This window comes from Apodemus sylvaticus, chromosome 1 (assembly GCF_947179515.1).
Source record: "Apodemus sylvaticus chromosome 1, mApoSyl1.1, whole genome shotgun sequence".
NCBI classification, from domain to species: domain Eukaryota; kingdom Metazoa; phylum Chordata; class Mammalia; order Rodentia; family Muridae; genus Apodemus; species Apodemus sylvaticus.
Genome location: NC_067472.1, coordinates 57870219 through 57887693, shown reverse-complemented (window position 1 = coordinate 57887693; position 17475 = coordinate 57870219). Strand labels below are relative to the sequence as shown.

The following is a 17475-nucleotide window of genomic DNA, read 5'->3' as shown; positions in this document are numbered from 1 at the left end:
CAATGAGACAGACCCCAGACCAACAGGGGGACAACTCTTAGGGCAGGAGACCCCTGACTCCGGGATCCTGGGGGATGAGGGTGCGTGAGAAGAAACAGGCGTGATCCAGGAAGAGACAAAGAAAAGTAAATACTTGAGAAAGTTCCAGAGGTGTCAGGTGTGGCAGAGATCAGAGAAGTTGGGACTGGGGTAACTGGGGAAAGATGTGGGACAAAGAAACTTGTCCTGTGACAGTGAGGACCCTTGTTTACCCAGGCCTGGGGTATGTGGTCAGGGTGAGGACCTAGGAGTTGGGACTGAAGTTCTCGAAGTCCTCAACAACCTGGGCCCAGCCAATCGATCCTCCCCTTAGGTGGCCTACACCCACAGGTACTCTTGCCTTCAGAAGAGCTGCCTGCTCAACTCAGGCAGGGCTGGCCCTTCCAGGCTAGACACGGGTTCCAGGATTCCCTTTCTTGAGGGCAGATGTGGCCAGATGTTTAGGTCAGGCATCTGCTAGGAGAGAGAACTGGGCTCCCAGCTGGATCTAGGCTGGATGCTGCGAGGAGCCATTTGCTTCATTCTTGCAGCTGTGGGCACAGGTGTGAATTTGCTGGGACACCCAGCTGTGTATGTGTGTAGCCACGCCAAGGCTGTGCAAACACGTGTGTATGCACAGCCCTGCGCATGCAAGCACATTGTCCTGTAGCCACATGCATACAAGGTCTCTATGACTAAGGCCCAGCTCTACCCTCAGCTACCCCCAGCTGTCAGAATTCTTTGGCTTCAAGGATACTGAGAAGGGCCAAACCCCCTTCTTCCCAGTTTGAGTTCTCCAAACCTCTGTCTCCCACCCATCCTGTCCCCAGCAGCATGATCCCCTCCCTGCAGGGCTGTCCTGCCAGAAGCACAAAGGGCGTGGCCCCAACAGTGGGGAGGAGAGGACGTTGCAAATGTACTCTTTCCTCCCCAACAGCTGCCCAGGGTAAACCTCTCCCACCCACCCACCTTGGCTCCCACCCAAGACTGGGTGCCTCCCGCCCTCTCTCGGCCCTTCCTCCCGACAGCCTAAAAGCTAGGATGCTTTGAGAAGAGTTTAGACAGGGACTGAGGTGGGGGTGGGGACAGAAGAGAGAGGAGAAGGAGGTGATTTGCACACAAAGCAATGTGCTGACTCAGCAGGCCAGCATGCCAAGGCTCTAAAGGACGCCTGTAGGGGGGGTGCCGGGTGGGGGCGCCCCCAATCTTACCCAATCCCCCCCCAGCTGTTCTATGGGGCCTTTCTCTGGGCCAGCTATCCTTTAGACCACCTTTCCCTGTCCCCTCTGGGCCTACAGATTGCATTTAAAACCATCTCCCTCTTGCATGTCCTGGACAAGTTTTCCTGGGAATCGGGAAGACACACTGGCTCAGACCCCAGTAAAGAGCACAGTTGTGTGTGGGAACTCATCTTGCAGTGGTAGCGCACGCTGTCCCTGTCTTGGATTGTCCTCCTCCAGAGATGTAGAGATCCATTCTCAATTTGCCACTCATCAGGGTGGCTGCCCGTGACAACTCAGGCCCCTATGGAGCAATGCATCCAAATGTTTTATAATTTTTAATTTTTTAAAAAAATTAATTTTATTTATTTATTTACTTATGTTTTTCGAGACAGGGTTTCTCCGTATGGCCCTGGCTGTCCTGGAACTCTCACTCTGTACACCAGACTAGTCTTGAACTCAGAAATCCACCTGCCTCTGCCTCCCAAGTGCTGGGATTAAAGGAGTGCACCACCATGTGTTGCTCCAAATGTTTTATAAACAAGGTGATAAATGCCTGTAATCCTAGTACTTGGTAATAAAGGCAGAGAAATCATAACTTCAAGGTTATCCTTGGCTACATAGTAGTTTGAAGCTAGCTTGAGCAACATGAGACTTTGCATCAAAAAAAATCCACATATACATCTACCTACCTATCTATCTTGCACATATGTGCATACATATACACTACATGCATGCATACATACTACATACATACATACTACATACATGCATAACATACACACATACTACATACTACATACTACATACATACTACATGCACACATAGTACATACACACTACATGCATACACACTACATGCATACACACATACATATTACATACACACTACACACATGCATACACACTACATACATATTGCACACATACATATTACACACATACTATATACACACATGCATACATGCTACACACATAGTACATACATACATATATACTACATACACACTACATACATACACACTACACACATACATAGTACATACACAGTACATACATCTATACTATATACATACTACACACACTACATACATACATACTACATACATACCCACATACATACTACATACACACATACCTACATACTACACACATACATATTATACACATACTACATACACACATACATACATACTGCATACATACATATATACTAGATACATACATGCATGCATGCATGCATACTACATACATACATTGGTCCATCTGTCCATCCATCCATCCAATCCCTTCCTCCCTCCTAACCATCCTTGCTTCCACACATTCATTCATTCAGCTGTGTGGCAACCCACGCCCCCATCTATCTATCATCTCTCTGTGTATCTTCCAAGCACTCATGCTGCACATGGTTCACCCATGTGAATGAGTACGCACCACCTGCCCACGTATCCATCCATCCCCCATGCGTCTGTCTATCTACCATCGTTCACCCGTGCGTCCATCCATCCACATATCGACCACCAAGCTTTAATCGCCTGTCACATCAGTTGGCATCTTCTCGTGTAGTGGTGAACAGTACAAGTCAGACTCGACCAGAACAGCAGGATGGGAACCTCCAGCCCGCCTGCTCTCGGGCTCAGTTCCCCACATCCTTGGTGCTCTCTATTCGTGTTCCCCATCCCAACTGGGGAAGAAAGTTCTTCGGACACCCCCCAAGGGTCTAAGAACACTCTACTTCTCCCAACCTGGAGGAAGGCTGGACCCTCAACCTGGGCACTGAAGTATGTCGCCAACTCTTACTTTTGGCCAGAGGCCCTCAGCCACCTCTCAGCCCCTGTCCTGCGGTGGCTTCCCTCCACTCAGGAGCAGGTCTGGCTAGGACATCTGGAGGCTGCCCTTTGACCCTCTCCTTCTCCTTACTCTGCCGGCTCCCCCAGCCCTTCGCCCCACTGAACCTGGGGTCCTGACCTCTGCTCTGACCCACCCACTTGCCAGACATCCTGCAGCTTCTTCTCAGACGCCCAGCTCTGGCCATGGCCCGAAGCATGACCAGGCTCACCACACCCTTGGAGCAGGCTCAGAACCGCCCCCAAGGAACCTCCAGAGGCTGCCTCCCCCAGCCCGGCCCGCCCTGTAGCCCAGCTCTCCAAGCCAGAGCCCTTCCCTTTCCCAGATGATTGCAACAGGCTCCTAACTGGTGCCTGGCCTTGGGTCCCATCCACCCACCATCCACCCACCATGGAGTTCCCTCGCCCTGACTCTTCCCGTGGCATCCACAGTGGAGATTCTGCTTCTCAGGGGCAGCTTCAAAGCCGCCCACGTCAGGCCTCCCCTCCCGGCCTTTATCCTCTGTCTGTTCCTCACTTTCCTCTCAGGCCAGGCAAGGAAGTCCATCTGAGCTCTCAGCCCAGGCCATCAACCTGGTGTGCCAGCCTCTGCTCGGGACGACAGGTGTGCAACCTGGAGGACAAGCGGAATAAGGATCAGCAGCCCGGGGTTCAAGCCTGAGCTCTGCCATTAATTCCCTCTAAGACATTCACTGCCTCAGTTTCCCCAGCTACAAAAAGACATGCACACCACCAGGAACGTCCACTTCTGGGATGATCCAGTATCAACAGGGTAGCTAGCAAATGTGGAGAACAAGCAGGGACGGCAGGCTCTTCCGTTCTCTGTGCTCATTCAGTCAGTCAACAAGTCCCTGCCAACAACAACTTTTTTTTTTTTTTTTTTTTTTTTTTTAGTATAGATTAGAGTTTATTCAGGGCATGGATGGGGAAGGGAGTTAAGAGGGTAGTAGAGGCTGGCCTATGACCGTGTGGAGAGAGGGGAGAAGGGAAGGGGGAAGAGCCCAAGAGGACAAGAGAGCAAACGGGAAGCAAGAGTAAAAAAGCAAGAGGACCAACAACTTTTTATTTGTTTGTTTTGAGACAGGGTTTCTCTGGGTAGCCCTGGTTTTCCTGAAACCCACTCTGTAGACCAGGCTGGCCTCAAACTCAAGAGTGCTGCCTGCCTCTGCTTCCCAAGTGCTGGGATTAAAGGCAAGGACCACCATGCCGGGTTCTTTTGTTTGGTTTTTGTTTTTAAAGATGTATTTATTTTAAGTGAGTACACACTTGTCTTCAGACACACCAGAAGAGGGCATCAGATCCCATTTCAGATGGTTGGGAGGCACCATGTGATTGCTGTGATTTGAACTCAGGACTCTGGAAGAGCAGAGCAATCAGTGCTCTTAACCCCTCCGCTAGCTCTCTGCGTTTTTGTTTTTGGGTTTTGTTGTTGTTGTTGTTTTGTTGTTGGTTGTTTTATTTTGTTTAACAGGGTCTCATATATCTTTTTACATCTCAGCCTGGCCAGAAACTCACTATGCATCTAAGGATCACTGAATTTCTGATCTTCTGCCTCCATCTCTGAAGCGCTGGGATCTCAGGCACTTCTTACTAATTCTTACAATTCGTACTAAGCAAAGGTTTAGTAAGGGAGGCAGGGAGGACATGGGATCAAAGGTCCTAAGCTCAGTGTCGAAGGCTGGCCACAGACGAGGCCTGAGTAGCTTAGAACAAATGGAAGGATCAAGAGAGAGGGGGAGGGCAGAGCTGACTGATCCTTAGAGACAGATCACATAGCAGGACTTTGGCTACCTCGGAGTGAGACATGGTAGCCATGTCTCATGGTTGTGAGCAGAGGACTGGCTGGATCTGGCCAGGTCTGCTTTTTCCCTGTGTGCATGTGTGTAAGATTATTTTATTTTATGAGTGGTTTTTTTGTTTTGTTTTGTTTGAGTTTGGTTTGGTTTTTTGTGCTTTTTTTTTTGTTTGTTTTTTTTTTTTTTTTTTTTTTTTTTTTTGGTTTTTTGAGACAGGGTTTCTCTGTGTGATCCTGGCTGTCCTGGGATTAAAGGCGTATTATTATTATTAAAGGCTGGGATTAAAGACCTCCCTGTATGAGTATCTCTGCCTGCATATACTGTATGCACTCCATGTGTGCCCGGTGTATGGAAGGGGTCAGACGAGGACATCAGATTCCCTGGGACTGCAGTTACAGATGGTTGTGGGCCTCCGTGTGGATAACAGGAACCCAGCCGTGGGTCTTCGCAAGAGCAGCAAGTACTTAACCACTGAGACAGCTCTGCAGCCCTCTTGTTTTTTAGTGGTTCTCCCCATAAGGGAGAAAAGGAAGAAGAGGAAGGAGAGAGAGAGAGAGAGAGAGAGAGAGTGAGTTGTGGGGCCCTGGAGACAGAGTGTGACTAGGGTAGACAGGAGGGTGAAGGGGTTGCTGTGAAGTGGTCACACTCTTGGTCTAGTTTTGAAAATGATGCTCACAGTATTTGCTGAGATACTGGACAAGGGGTGTGGGGGAAGGATGGAAGAGAAGGGTGAGCTCAAGCTCTGGCTGCTGCTCCAGTGGAAGGATGGACCTCGCTCTCCTGAGAGGGGGAGTGGCCCCGCATGCTTTGAGCATAAGACTTGTGAGCACAAGGCCAGTGCTGACTAAATGGCAGTTCCCAGAGCCTGGCTGCATCCGCAGTGCCAGCGCGGGCACTGGGAGGCAGGGAGTGAAAGCACTAGGTCCACACTGGCATCTAGATTTGCTCAGAAGACGACCAAACCTTCGCCCTGTGCTCTGCAGCCGATAAAACACATATGCATAAAACACATATGCAAATGGGTACTGCGACAGGACACAGTATCGGAGCGGAAGGACCTGCCCACGTTTATCCCGAGTTGTGGAGGGGGCAATGGGACGCAGGCATGGTGGCCTACACTCAGTCCCAGTACTGCTGTGGGGAGACCCGCACAAAAGGGAAGAGACGGTAGAGAAAGAGGAGAGGAAGGACATGAAATAAAGAGAAGGAGAAAGGAGCAAGTGTGTGTGTGTGTGTGTGTGTGTGTGTGTGTGGGTCACTCACTTAATCCCAGCACTTGGGAGACAGAGGCAGGCAGAGTTCTGAGTTCGAGGCCAGCCTGGTCTACAGAGTAAGTTCTAGGACAGCCAGGGCTATACAGAGAAACCCTGTCTCGAAAAAAACCAAAAAAGAAACCAAAAAAAAGAAAGAAAAGAAAAGAAAAAAGGGGGTGGGGTGAGGATGGGACACGACCGAAGGCTCAGACATAGCCTCGAACACACACAGGCCAGTAGCAGAGTTATCTAGGCCAGGCCAGTGTCCCAAAGAACAAAACTTCTTTTTCACTTTCTCATCCATGGATCAAGAGGTTTTTAGTGCTAGGAATTCAACCCAGGACATCACTCTACCACTAAGCCACATCGCTAGCTGGTTGAAAATCTGCTGAGAATATAAAGTATCATGTGTTAACCAGACCAGAGGTGACAGGAAGACCAGGAGTTCAAAGTCATCCTTGACTACACAGTGAGCTCCAGCCCAGCCTGGGCTACATGTGAGGCCTCAAAAAAAAAAAAAAAAAAAATCAACAACAAGGGGCTGGAGAGAAGCCTCAGCAGCTAAGAGTGCTTCTTGCTCTTGCAGAGGACCCAAGTTTGGTTCCCAGCACCCACACGGTAGTTTACAAACACCTTCAACTCCAGTTCCAGGGAGTCTGATCCCCTCTTCTGACGTCAGGAGGTACCAGGTACATGCATGGTGCACATGCATACATGCAGATAAAACATAAACAGAAGGCAAAAAAAATTGGGGGGAGTTTTGTTTTATTTGTTTGTTTGTTTGTTTGGGGTTTTTTTGTTTTTTGGTTTTTTTGGGATTTGTTTTTTTTTTTTTTTTTTTTTTTGAGACAGGGTTTCTCTGTGTAGCCCTGGCTGTCCTGCAACTCACTCTGTAGACCAAGGTGGCCTCGAACTCAGAAATCCGCCTGCCTCTGCCTCCCAGAGTGCTGGGATTACAGTTGTGCGCCACCACCGCCCGGCTCAGAAGGCAAAATTTAAAAACAAAGTCAACATAAAAATCAAGAGTATAAAAGCATTGCCTGGTGTTGGATGACTGTAGTAGCAGCTACTTAGAGCCCAAGAGTTTGGGATAGCCTTGGCAACATAGCAACCAGGCTGGCCTCGAATTCAGAAATCAGCCTGCCTCTGCCTCCCAAGTGTGGGGAGTGTGCCACCACCGCCGCCCAGCGTAAACTCCCTCTCTTAAAAAAATGCGTGAAAATGGGGTGTGTTTAATCCTTCACAGATTCCCAGGGCCACCCTGGGTGCCAGGCCCAGTGTGCAAACCTCCAGAGGCTTCCAGGAAGGGAAGAGGACCCTGACCAGGCTATGCAGCAGGCCCTGGGAGTGAGGAGGACAGTGTGAGACCCGTGTCACAATTGACTATTCGGTTGTGTCCCCGTGCCCATACATGGTCTGGCACAGGTCCCCTCATAGCAGCCCTGCTCACCCTGAGCAGAGCTCAGCCTAGTGGAGCCCAGAGCCATGCACCCTGCCCTCCTGCAGCAGAAGCCCAGAGAGGCATTTCCTGTTTGGGGGCAGCCTCCTCCCCACCAAGCCCAGGTTCCCAGGGCCCCTGACTGAGCCAGGGTAAGGGGAGAGCAGCCCTGGGCCTCCTCCCCCTCCCTAACCGCTAATGCTGGTCCTGCTGGAGTCACAAACCGTGGGAGCGAGGTAGGTGAGCGAGCGAAGGGGCTCATCAGAGACGCGTCTGCCTGAGGTTGTTCTCAGGGAGGTTATCAAGTTGATTCTCACGCGGGGCCTAGGCAGGAATGGGCGGGGCCTCAGAGTTCAGACCGGTTAGCGTGCCACATCATCCCAGCCTTGCTTGTCCACCTAAGGGCATACATAGCACGTCAGGAGAACTGCGTGTGTGAGGCCGGGGTTCGGCGGCCTTAGATAGGGTGTCAGAGAAGATGCTCTTGCCAGGAGCTGGAAGGAGTCAAACACATGTGTGATGAGAAAGGGCGGGCCCGATCTTGTCGTTGAGCTCAGAGCGCAGCCTTATACTGACACTGGTGAATCCAGGTTCTGGGTCTTCGGGAGTTTCTCTGGAAAGGCTGCTTCTCCCCGGCTGCCTTAACTGCAGACGTTGCCGAAGTTTCAGAGGGTTGACTGGGGATGCCTCTCAGGCAGCGAGGTCCCCCTTTCCCTGACTCTCAGCTCTGTGCCGCCTGAGGTAGCCCGTTAGTTAACTGTACCCCTCCCCTCCTCTGCCCTTCGCCTCTCACCCCAGAGCCCCCCACCCCACTGCTTCCTGCTCCAGCAGCCCCCGGGGAGCTAGCGGGGGAGCTGGCAGCGGCCCCAGCCCACTCCTTACAAGGCGTGAGTCCGCCGGGCCCGCCCCCGGCCCTCCCGCCGGAGGCCTTGATCCCTCCCCCTGTCAAGAGCAGCGGCAGGCCCGAGCCGGGCCAGTCGGGGGGCGTCGCGATGCTGCTGCGCCTGCTGCTGGCCTGGGCGGCCGCGGTGCCCGCGCTGGGCCAGGGCCCCTGGACGCCGGAGCCTCGAGCCGTGTGCGGCCCCAGCAGCTGCTACGCGCTCTTCCCCCAGCGCCGCACGTTCCTGGAAGCTTGGCGAGCGTGCCGCGAATTGGGGGGCAACCTGGCCACGCCGCGGACCCCGGAGGAGGCCCGGCGTGTGGACAGCTTGGTGGGCGTCGGGCCCGCCAGTGGGCTGCTATGGATTGGGTTGCAGCGGCAGGCTAGGCAATGCCAGCCGCAGCGCCCACTGCGGGGCTTCATGTGGACCACGGGAGACCAGGACACCGCCTTCACCAACTGGGCCCAGCCGGCCACGGAAGGACCCTGTCCGGCCCAGCGCTGTGCCGCCCTTGAGGCCAGCGGAGAGCATCGCTGGCTCGAAGGCTCGTGCACACTGGCTGTCGATGGCTACCTCTGCCAGTTTGGTTTTGAGGGTGCCTGCCCTGCCTTGCCGCTTGAGGTGGGTCAGGCCGGTCCAGCTGTCTACACCACACCCTTCAACCTGGTTTCCAGCGAGTTCGAATGGCTGCCCTTTGGCTCCGTGGCAGCTGTGCAGTGCCAAGCTGGCAGGGGAGCTTCTCTGCTGTGCGTGAAACAACCTTCAGGTGGCGTGGGCTGGTCCCAGGCTGGCCCACTGTGCCCGGGGACAGGCTGTGGTCCTGACAATGGGGGTTGCGAACATGAGTGTGTGGAAGAGCTGGATGGCCGTGTGTCCTGCCGCTGCAGTGAAGGCTTCCGTCTAGCAGCAGACGGGCACAGCTGTGAAGACCCCTGTGCCCAGGCCCCCTGTGAGCAGCAGTGTGAGCCTGGTGGGCCACAAGGCTACAGCTGCCACTGTCGCCTCGGCTTCCGGCCAGCTGAGGATGAGCCACATCGCTGCGTGGACACGGATGAGTGCCAGATTGCTGGTGTGTGCCAACAGATGTGTGTCAACTATGTTGGTGGCTTCGAGTGTTACTGCAGCGAGGGTCATGAGCTTGAGGCAGACGGGATCAGTTGTAGTCCTGCAGGAGCCATGGGCGCACAGGCTTCCCAGGATCTTAGAGATGAGTTGCTGGATGACGGGGAAGAAGGGGAGGATGAAGAGGAGCCCTGGGAGGACTTTGATGGCACCTGGACAGAGGAGCAGGGGATCCTCTGGATGGCATCGACACATCCACCTGACTTCGGCCTCCCCTATAGGCCCAACTTCCCACAGGATGGAGAGCCTCAGAGGTTGCACCTGGAGCCTACCTGGCCACCCCCACTTAGTGCCCCCAGGGGCCCCTACCACTCCCCAGTGGTGTCGGCCACACGGCCCATGGTGATCTCGGCCACGAGACCCACACTGCCTTCTGCCCACAAGACCTCTGTTATTTCAGCCACACACCCACCCCTGAGCCCTGTCCACCCACCTGCCATGGCCCCTGCCACACCTCCAGCTGTGCTCCCCGAGCATCAGATCCCCAAAATCAAGGCCAGTTATCCAGATCTGCCTTTTGGCCACAAGCCTGGGATAACGTCAGCCGCTCACCCAGCACAGCCTCCTCCTTACCAGCCCCCCATTATCTCAACCAAGTATCCCCAAGTCTTCCCTCCCCACCAGGCTCCTATGTCTCCGGACACCCACACTATCACTTATTTGCCTCCAATCTCATCGCACCTTGACCCTGGGGATACCACTTCCAAAGCCCGTCAACACCCTTTGCTCCCAGATGTCCCAGGTATCAGAACCCAGGCACCCCGGCTTTCTGTCTCAGCTCTCCAGCCCCCTCTGTCTACCAACTCCAGGCCTTCTGTCCATGAAATCCCTGTGCCTGTGCCTGCTGCCACCCAGCCTCCAGCCTTCCCTTCTCCCCTGCCCCCTCAGAGCCCCATTAACCAGACCTCACCTATCAGCCCTACACAGTCTTATTCCAGAGCCCCTCTAGTCCCAAGGGAAGGAGTTCCCAGTCCCAAATCAGTGCCACGGCTGCCCTCAGTGGCCCCCACAGCAGCTCCAACAGCCCTGGCGGAGTCGGGTCTTGCAGGCCAAAGCCAAAGGGATGACCGCTGGCTGCTGGTGGCACTCCTGGTACCAACGTGTGTCTTCTTGGTGGTCCTGCTCGCGCTGGGCATTGTGTACTGCACTCGCTGTGGCTCCCATGCGCCCAACAAGCGGATCACTGACTGCTATCGCTGGGTCACACATGCTGGAAACAAGAGCTCAACAGAACCCATGCCCCCCAGAGGCAGCCTTACAGGGGTACAGACCTGTAGAACCAGTGTGTGATGGGGTGCAGATACCCCTTGTGGGGTAAAAGGACTTGCTTGGACACATGGCTGAGACCACACCAAGGACTTACAGGGGCTGCCCAGATGGACAGAGGAGGGTCTGTCCCTTGGGCCCAGCATTCAAGGCAAAGGACACACCAAAGAACTCCAGGACCTCAAGGGGTGGGGGCCGGGATCTTCTCCAATAAATGGGGTGCCAACCTCACCCAAAGTTTGTGATCCCCACTGATGCCTGAGTGAAGGGTCTGGGAGGCTTCAGGGGGAAATGGAGCTCCCTTCCATTTATCTAGGTAAGATAAGACCCCTTTAAGAAAAGGTGTGCTTTATAGTTTTCAGTGAGATGAGACAGGAGAGGGCAGGGCCTTACCCACTGTTACACAGCAGGCAGAGTGGTCTAGGGGTTTGGTAAGGTTCCCCATTTTATTAAAATGCTACAAAGATCTGGGGGAAGGTCTTGAGGTGAGGGTCTCTGATGAACTGGAGTCCGGCTGGAGTTTGGGAATCTCAGATAGGATGGGGCTGGAGATTAGGGGGAGAGGAGTCTCCAGTCATCTGCTTCCCTGAACTTTCTTCTGAACACTCTTTCTCATCGTCATAGGATGCCCAGAAGTCTGGGCAGGGAATCGGGGTCGCCCAAGGATGCAGCCACCCTAAGGTTGTAGGTACGCCTCCTTCATAGAAGGTAATAGGGGAGGAGTCAAGAATGGGTACCCGGGAGGCTAGGCTGGGGAAGGGCCAGATCTAGCTCCCTGGGTCCACTTAGAAACAAGGCCTTCCCTGTAGGGAACACATTTTACTCTTCACCCTGTTGGAGTGAAAGTGGCCCGGCTAGGAAACATCCCATCATACCCGAGCAGCTTGAGGATATTGAGGGCTGGTGTCCTGGTCAGAGATCACGAGTGTGAGATAACCTCCCCCTCATCCCCGGCGGACTGGCTTGGGGGGAAGGGGGAAGGGACGGGACCTGGAAGAGGGAGGCGCCGGTTCCACCACCTCTATAATTTTTCAGCTCAGCCCTCTCAGGGCCTCTAATTAGGACTGGGCAAAGCTGCACCCCCACCCCCAGGCAGGTGAGGAGGGGTGGCCCAGCGCCCTTTCTCTGCTTGAAGCCCCTGTGCCACATTCTCGCCCAAGGATTGTATCCCAGGAGACCAGGAAAGGGAGTGCGGGGGCTGGGGACCAACTAGGAGTGGGGGTTCACAGAGGGGGGCAGAGGGAACGCACCGCCCGGGTAGCCACTCTCACGTTCCCCTAACTCAAACCAGACGCCCCTGCCAGATCCTTCCCAGCTTTAACCTCGGAGACGCAGTCGAGGGGGCGGGGGATTGATGGATGGAATGGAGGGAGGTCCCCTGGTTTTCCAGAAAGCTTGGGCCTGAGGCACCACTTATGGAATGACACCGTCTGCTGGGACGGAGCCCTGAAGTTCCTTCCCATGACCTCTGGCAGAGGGTAGACAGCACCCTGAGGGAAAGAAAGAGTTAAATGCGCTGCAGTCCGCGGGAGGATGGGTGTGGGGAAGGGGGCCCAGAGCCGGCTCTTTGTCATCTAGTAATGAGCACCAGATGCGGAGCTGCGTGCGGGCCTAAACAGACGGCCTCCCAGGGCAGAGCCCCCGCCTGCGCCCAGACTCAGGCTCCGCCTCCACCGAGAGCTGAGTCTCAGGCTCCGCCCATTAACTCTCAGGCCGAGCCTCACCTCAGCGCGCCGGAGGTGGCCTGGATTATCAGCCCCGCCCTTCCAATCCATGAGCCACGCCCCTTGGCGGCAGGGGCGGGGAGAGAAAACGTCGGGAGAACCCGCCCGCCAAAGCCACAACCTCTCCCCTCGCCAGCTCAAAGACGCCTTCAGAGCTGGGCTAACCCCTCGGCCTTATCACCTCCCCCAGAACCCCGCCCATAAGCAACAAGCTGCGTCTCCACCGCTAGGCCGAAACCGAGACGAGAGGAGTTTATAAATCTTGTCTTCACCGAGATATGAACTCCGCCCAGACTTTGCGCATTCTCGTCTCCGTCCCTTCCGAGCCTGGGACTCTGCAGGATATCCCGCTGAGAAATAAACGCTGTTCCCAAAAGACCCAAGCAAACTCAGCCCTCTAGGGAACGGAATTGCCCTCGAGCTATTCTTCAGGTTCCGCCCCTTCAGGTTCAGGCCGGCAGAAGAACGACCCCCAGGTAATGTTCATTGCTTAAACCATCCTCGGTCTAGCCTACGACGGTGCTCCCAAGCCATGCCTCTTAATAATACCTTTAAATCGGCTCCACCCAAGGAAGCCCTTTTAAGGCCGCGAGATAGGTAAAGACGCACACTTCCAATCTTGACGGCCTGCGATCCAGCCCTGGGAACCACCTAGTGGAAGGGAAGAATATAGTCCCGCAAGTTGTCATATGACTTCCACAGGAGCACTGTCATCAATACAACACACACAAAATAAAATGCAATGTTTTAAAAGTCCTCTGTTGCCGGGCGTGGTGGCGCACGCCTGTAATCCCAGCACTTGGGAGGCAGATGCAGGAGGATTTCTGAGTTCGAGGCCAGCCTGGTCTACAGAGTGAGTTCCAGGATAGCCAGGGCTACACAGAGAAACCCTGTCTCGAAAAACCAAAAAAGAAAAAAGAAAGAAAGAAGAAAGAAAGAAAGAAAGAAAGAAAGAAAGAAAGAAAGAAAGAAAGAAAAGTCCTTTGTTGCGGGACATTAGTGGCACACGCCTTTCATCCCAGCACTCAGGATCCAGAGGCAGGTGGATCTCTGAGTTCAAGGCCAGCCTGGTCTACAGAGTGAGTTCCTGGACAGTTGGGCTACACAGAGAAGAAGCCCTGTCTCAAAACAAAACAAAATAAACAAACCAAAACCACCAAAAGCCCACTCTCCAGACTCGTCTGAAGTACCTCTCACTCAAGGAAAGAAACCAGAAACTACCTCCCCACTCATGCTCCGCCTCCTGATTGTGGATAGCTCCTTCCACATCTGTACTCTGCCTCTCTGGATGTAATATGCACTCGGCCCGCGCGCACACGCACACGCTCCAACCCTCTTACCTCTAAACAGAGAGCCCCATCTCAGCCCTGGAGCCCGTTTTCCTTCTTATTCTTAGGGTTAAAGAGTCGGACAGTATCAATGAGTGGCCATTTAGCGCCATCTGGCGTTGGCACCACAGATTTGCAGCCACCGAAGGTTCTCCTAAAATGCGTCCTAATTGTACAATAATTATTTGATTTGTTTGTGTCACTGAATATCTGCTGATTCCCCTGCCCCACAGGACAAATATTCTTCATGTTTGGGATTCTGTACTCAAAGGTGCTTCACTTCAGTCGTCAAGTCTCCCTAGCAAGTGGCCCTGGAAAATCTTTAAATTGGCTGGTAGAACTCAAATTGTTCATCCCCAGAATCCTGCTATCAGAGGTGAAAGCACACTTTCTCACCCGGAAGCCCAGAATCATTGAAGCCGGGCGCCAATCGCTCCACCGAGCACTCTGAAGTATGCTATTTACTCTCACTAGGGTGTGGGTTTTGGCTCTGAAGCGCTGTTCGGAAGCTGAAGGTGGTAGTTTTTAGGAAAGTGTTGACGTCAGCCAGAATCTTAGGACAGACTTCTTTCAGCCTAAACACGAACTAAAAATACTTTCCACCCACTGGTTCGTGAGAGTGTGTTTTAGAGGGCAGAAGTCCACGGGGCTCTATCAAGACGTTTCAGGGGCTAACAGAGAGGAGCGGCGGAACACCCATCAACCGGAAGGCTCCTACAGGTCACCCTTTCCCGGACTACTTCAGCTAGCGTGAAGTTCAGGCACTCACCATTCCCACAGGCCCCTGGGACAGCCTCAGGCCCAAGACTGCAAGCCACCTTCGGTGCTCTCAATACTACAGGTGGTGGCAGCATTTGGTGCAAATTGAAAATAACAGCGAATTTTCTGCCCAGTCTTAGTCCAAGACACACCTATCCCAACTGAGAGCTGTAAGGACCGCGATTTAGATGCCATTCCTAACTATCACCTAACAGATACGAAAACTGAAGGCACTGCTTGAGTTAGACACCAGAGTAGAAATACACATCCAAAATCCTGTGATCTTTAAACGATTTATTTATTTATGTGAGGGTATGCTTGTTATTTGAAAAATGTGTGGGGCTGGAGAGATGGCTGCTCTTCCAGAGGACCAGGTTCAAGTCCCAGCACCCACATGGCAGCTCACAATTGTCTGTAACACCAGTTCTACCGAATCTAACACCTTCATACAAACATACATTCAGGTAAAACACAGATGCACATGAAATAAAAATAAGTTATAGGGCTGGAGAGATGGCTCAGTGGGTAAGACTGCTCTTCTGAAGGTTCTGAGTTCAAATCCCAGCAACCACATGGTGGCTCACAACCATCCATAAAGAGATCTGACACCCTCTTCTGGTGTCTGAAGACATCTACACTGTACTTAGTTATAATAAATAAATAAATCTTTTTAAAAAACTATAAAAAAAATTCTCCCTTCCTTAAGTCGCTTTTGGCAGTATATTTTGTCACACAACAGAACAGACAACAAACACAGCCAGGTACATGTGTGTGCAGGTGCATGTGCAAAGGCCAGAAGTCAGCCTTAGGTGTCCTCAGAGATTCTCTTTGGTGACAGGGTCTCTCACTGGGAGCCTCAGGTGCCCTGCGGTCTCTTCCTCCCCAACTCTGGCTTCACATGCAAGAACTACCTGGCCTTTGACCTGGGTACCGGCGATTGAACTCTTGAACTTGGGTCTTAATGCTTTCAAGGTAAGCACTTTACCGACTGTCTCCCCAGCCCCAGAAACGTCAGGATTTGGTGGCATATGGAGGACTCTCAGGATGACAATGCTGGGACTGACTTCTCCTCTCAGTAAGAGTTAAGCACCGTGGCTTGGGTTGTGTGTATTGCCGGGAAATAAAGCATTTCCTCCATACGTGGGATCTGGACAGTGTGTGGTCGCGGCTGTAGTGGGGCCCGCGGCTCATGCTTAGCAGAGGTTTCCAAGACATCAGGGGTGTTTATGGGAAGGTCATCTAGCATTAGGAGTTGTCACACTCTGTGTCTAACAGGTTGGGTAGGTTCCAGCTTTGCTGCTTGATGGCCTGGGACGTCCGGCAAGTTTTCTAATTGTTCTGAGCTTGCCTGCTTGTCTGAAAAATCGGGGAGGACCCTCTCTTGTAGTTACTGCGTCCTCCATCTGTGACCCGTGCATCTGACCACTCATCTCTTCAGTATTTCTTGAAATCCTGCCGTGAGTCAGACTCCAATAAGGTCAGGACACAAAAGTGGCCAGAGACAGCAGGAAGTGTCCACAATGAAGCGGAAACTTAAGGGTTCTTTGGAAAGTCGGTTGGATGATGTTTTGCTGGGGCAAACACGTGAAGGAACATTTAGCTGAAGCAGACACAGGTGAAAGGATGTTGTTGTTTTTTTTTTTAAGATTTATTTATTATTATATGTAAGTACACTGTAACTATCTTGAGACACACCAGAAGAGGGCAATAGATCTCATTACGGATGGTTGTGAACCACCTTGTGGTTGCTGGGATTTGAACTCAGGACCTTCGGAAAAGCAGTCAGTGCTCTTAACCGCCGAGCCATCTCTCCAGCCCAGAAAGGATGTTCTATTAAAGCAAGCGTGTGAAAGGACACGTGATGAAGGATTCTTTGCTAACGTCACACATGTATTGGTCTGCCTTACACTGCTTGGCTGTGCTTCATTTGTTGGGACACCATAGAGAGAAACGCACCAAAATACTTTTGGTGGTGTGCTGCAGTGTCTTGCTGATTCCTTGGACTCGGGCTGATTGGCCGAGTGATGTCAGCTGAGACAGACTCACGAGCTGAGGCAGGACACATGGAGGACACGTTATGTTTGGATATAAATAGGACTTGAAGGACAGCGATGGAGGCGGAGCTTGGCTTGCTTACAGAGCTAGCTGTGCAACGCCTGGGGGTCTCTCATCTTCGCTGATCTTTGCTGAGGGAGGCACAGCCGAGAACTTCTCCTGGTGTTCTGTTGGTCCCTCCTGCTGGCTTGTACTGAGGCTGTGGCCTGGCTGTCTCTACTAGGTCGTGTCACCTCTGTTGCTAACCTGACTCTGCCGGACTGGACTGCTGGTGTACCTGTGGAGCGTTTTCAGGAGGACTGAGCTGCCGCTGCCTGCTAGCCTGTGAAATGAACTGCAGATTTCCAGACAACATATATGGGAGTTGTTCCAAAGAACCATTTATAAACAGGTCTATTCCCCCTATATCCTTTCTTTCCCACTACCTCTGTTGGGTGGTGGACTAAAAGGAAGGTTAAACCACTTAAGGACTATCATTAAAAATAAGGTTTGGCTGGGCGGTGGTGGCGCACGCCTGTAATCCCAGCACTCTGGGAGGCAGAGGCAGGCGGATTTCTGAGTTCGAAGCCAGCCTGGTCTACAGAGTGAGTTCCAGGACAGCCAGGGCTATACAGAGAAACCCTGTCTTGAAAAAAAAAATAAGGTTTGAGTGGTGGTGGCGCATGCCTGTAATCCCAGCACTCTGGGAGACAGAGGCAGGCAGATTTCTGAGTTCGAAGCCAGCCTGGTCTACAGAGTGAGTTCCAGGACAGCCAGGGCTATACAGAG

General features: G+C 52.7%; 1 protein-coding gene across 1 annotated transcript; it reads left to right on the top strand.

The window, feature by feature from the left end:
- Nucleotides 1-8470: 8470 nt before the first annotated feature.
- On the top strand, nucleotides 8471-11060 carry Cd248 (CD248 molecule). Its single transcript, XM_052193040.1, has one exon. It carries the CDS (start codon nucleotides 8565-8567, stop codon nucleotides 10863-10865), a length of 2301 nt encoding a protein of 766 aa, XP_052049000.1. The 5' UTR covers nucleotides 8471-8564; the 3' UTR covers nucleotides 10866-11060.
- The last annotated feature ends 6415 nt before the right edge of the window (nucleotides 11061-17475 follow it).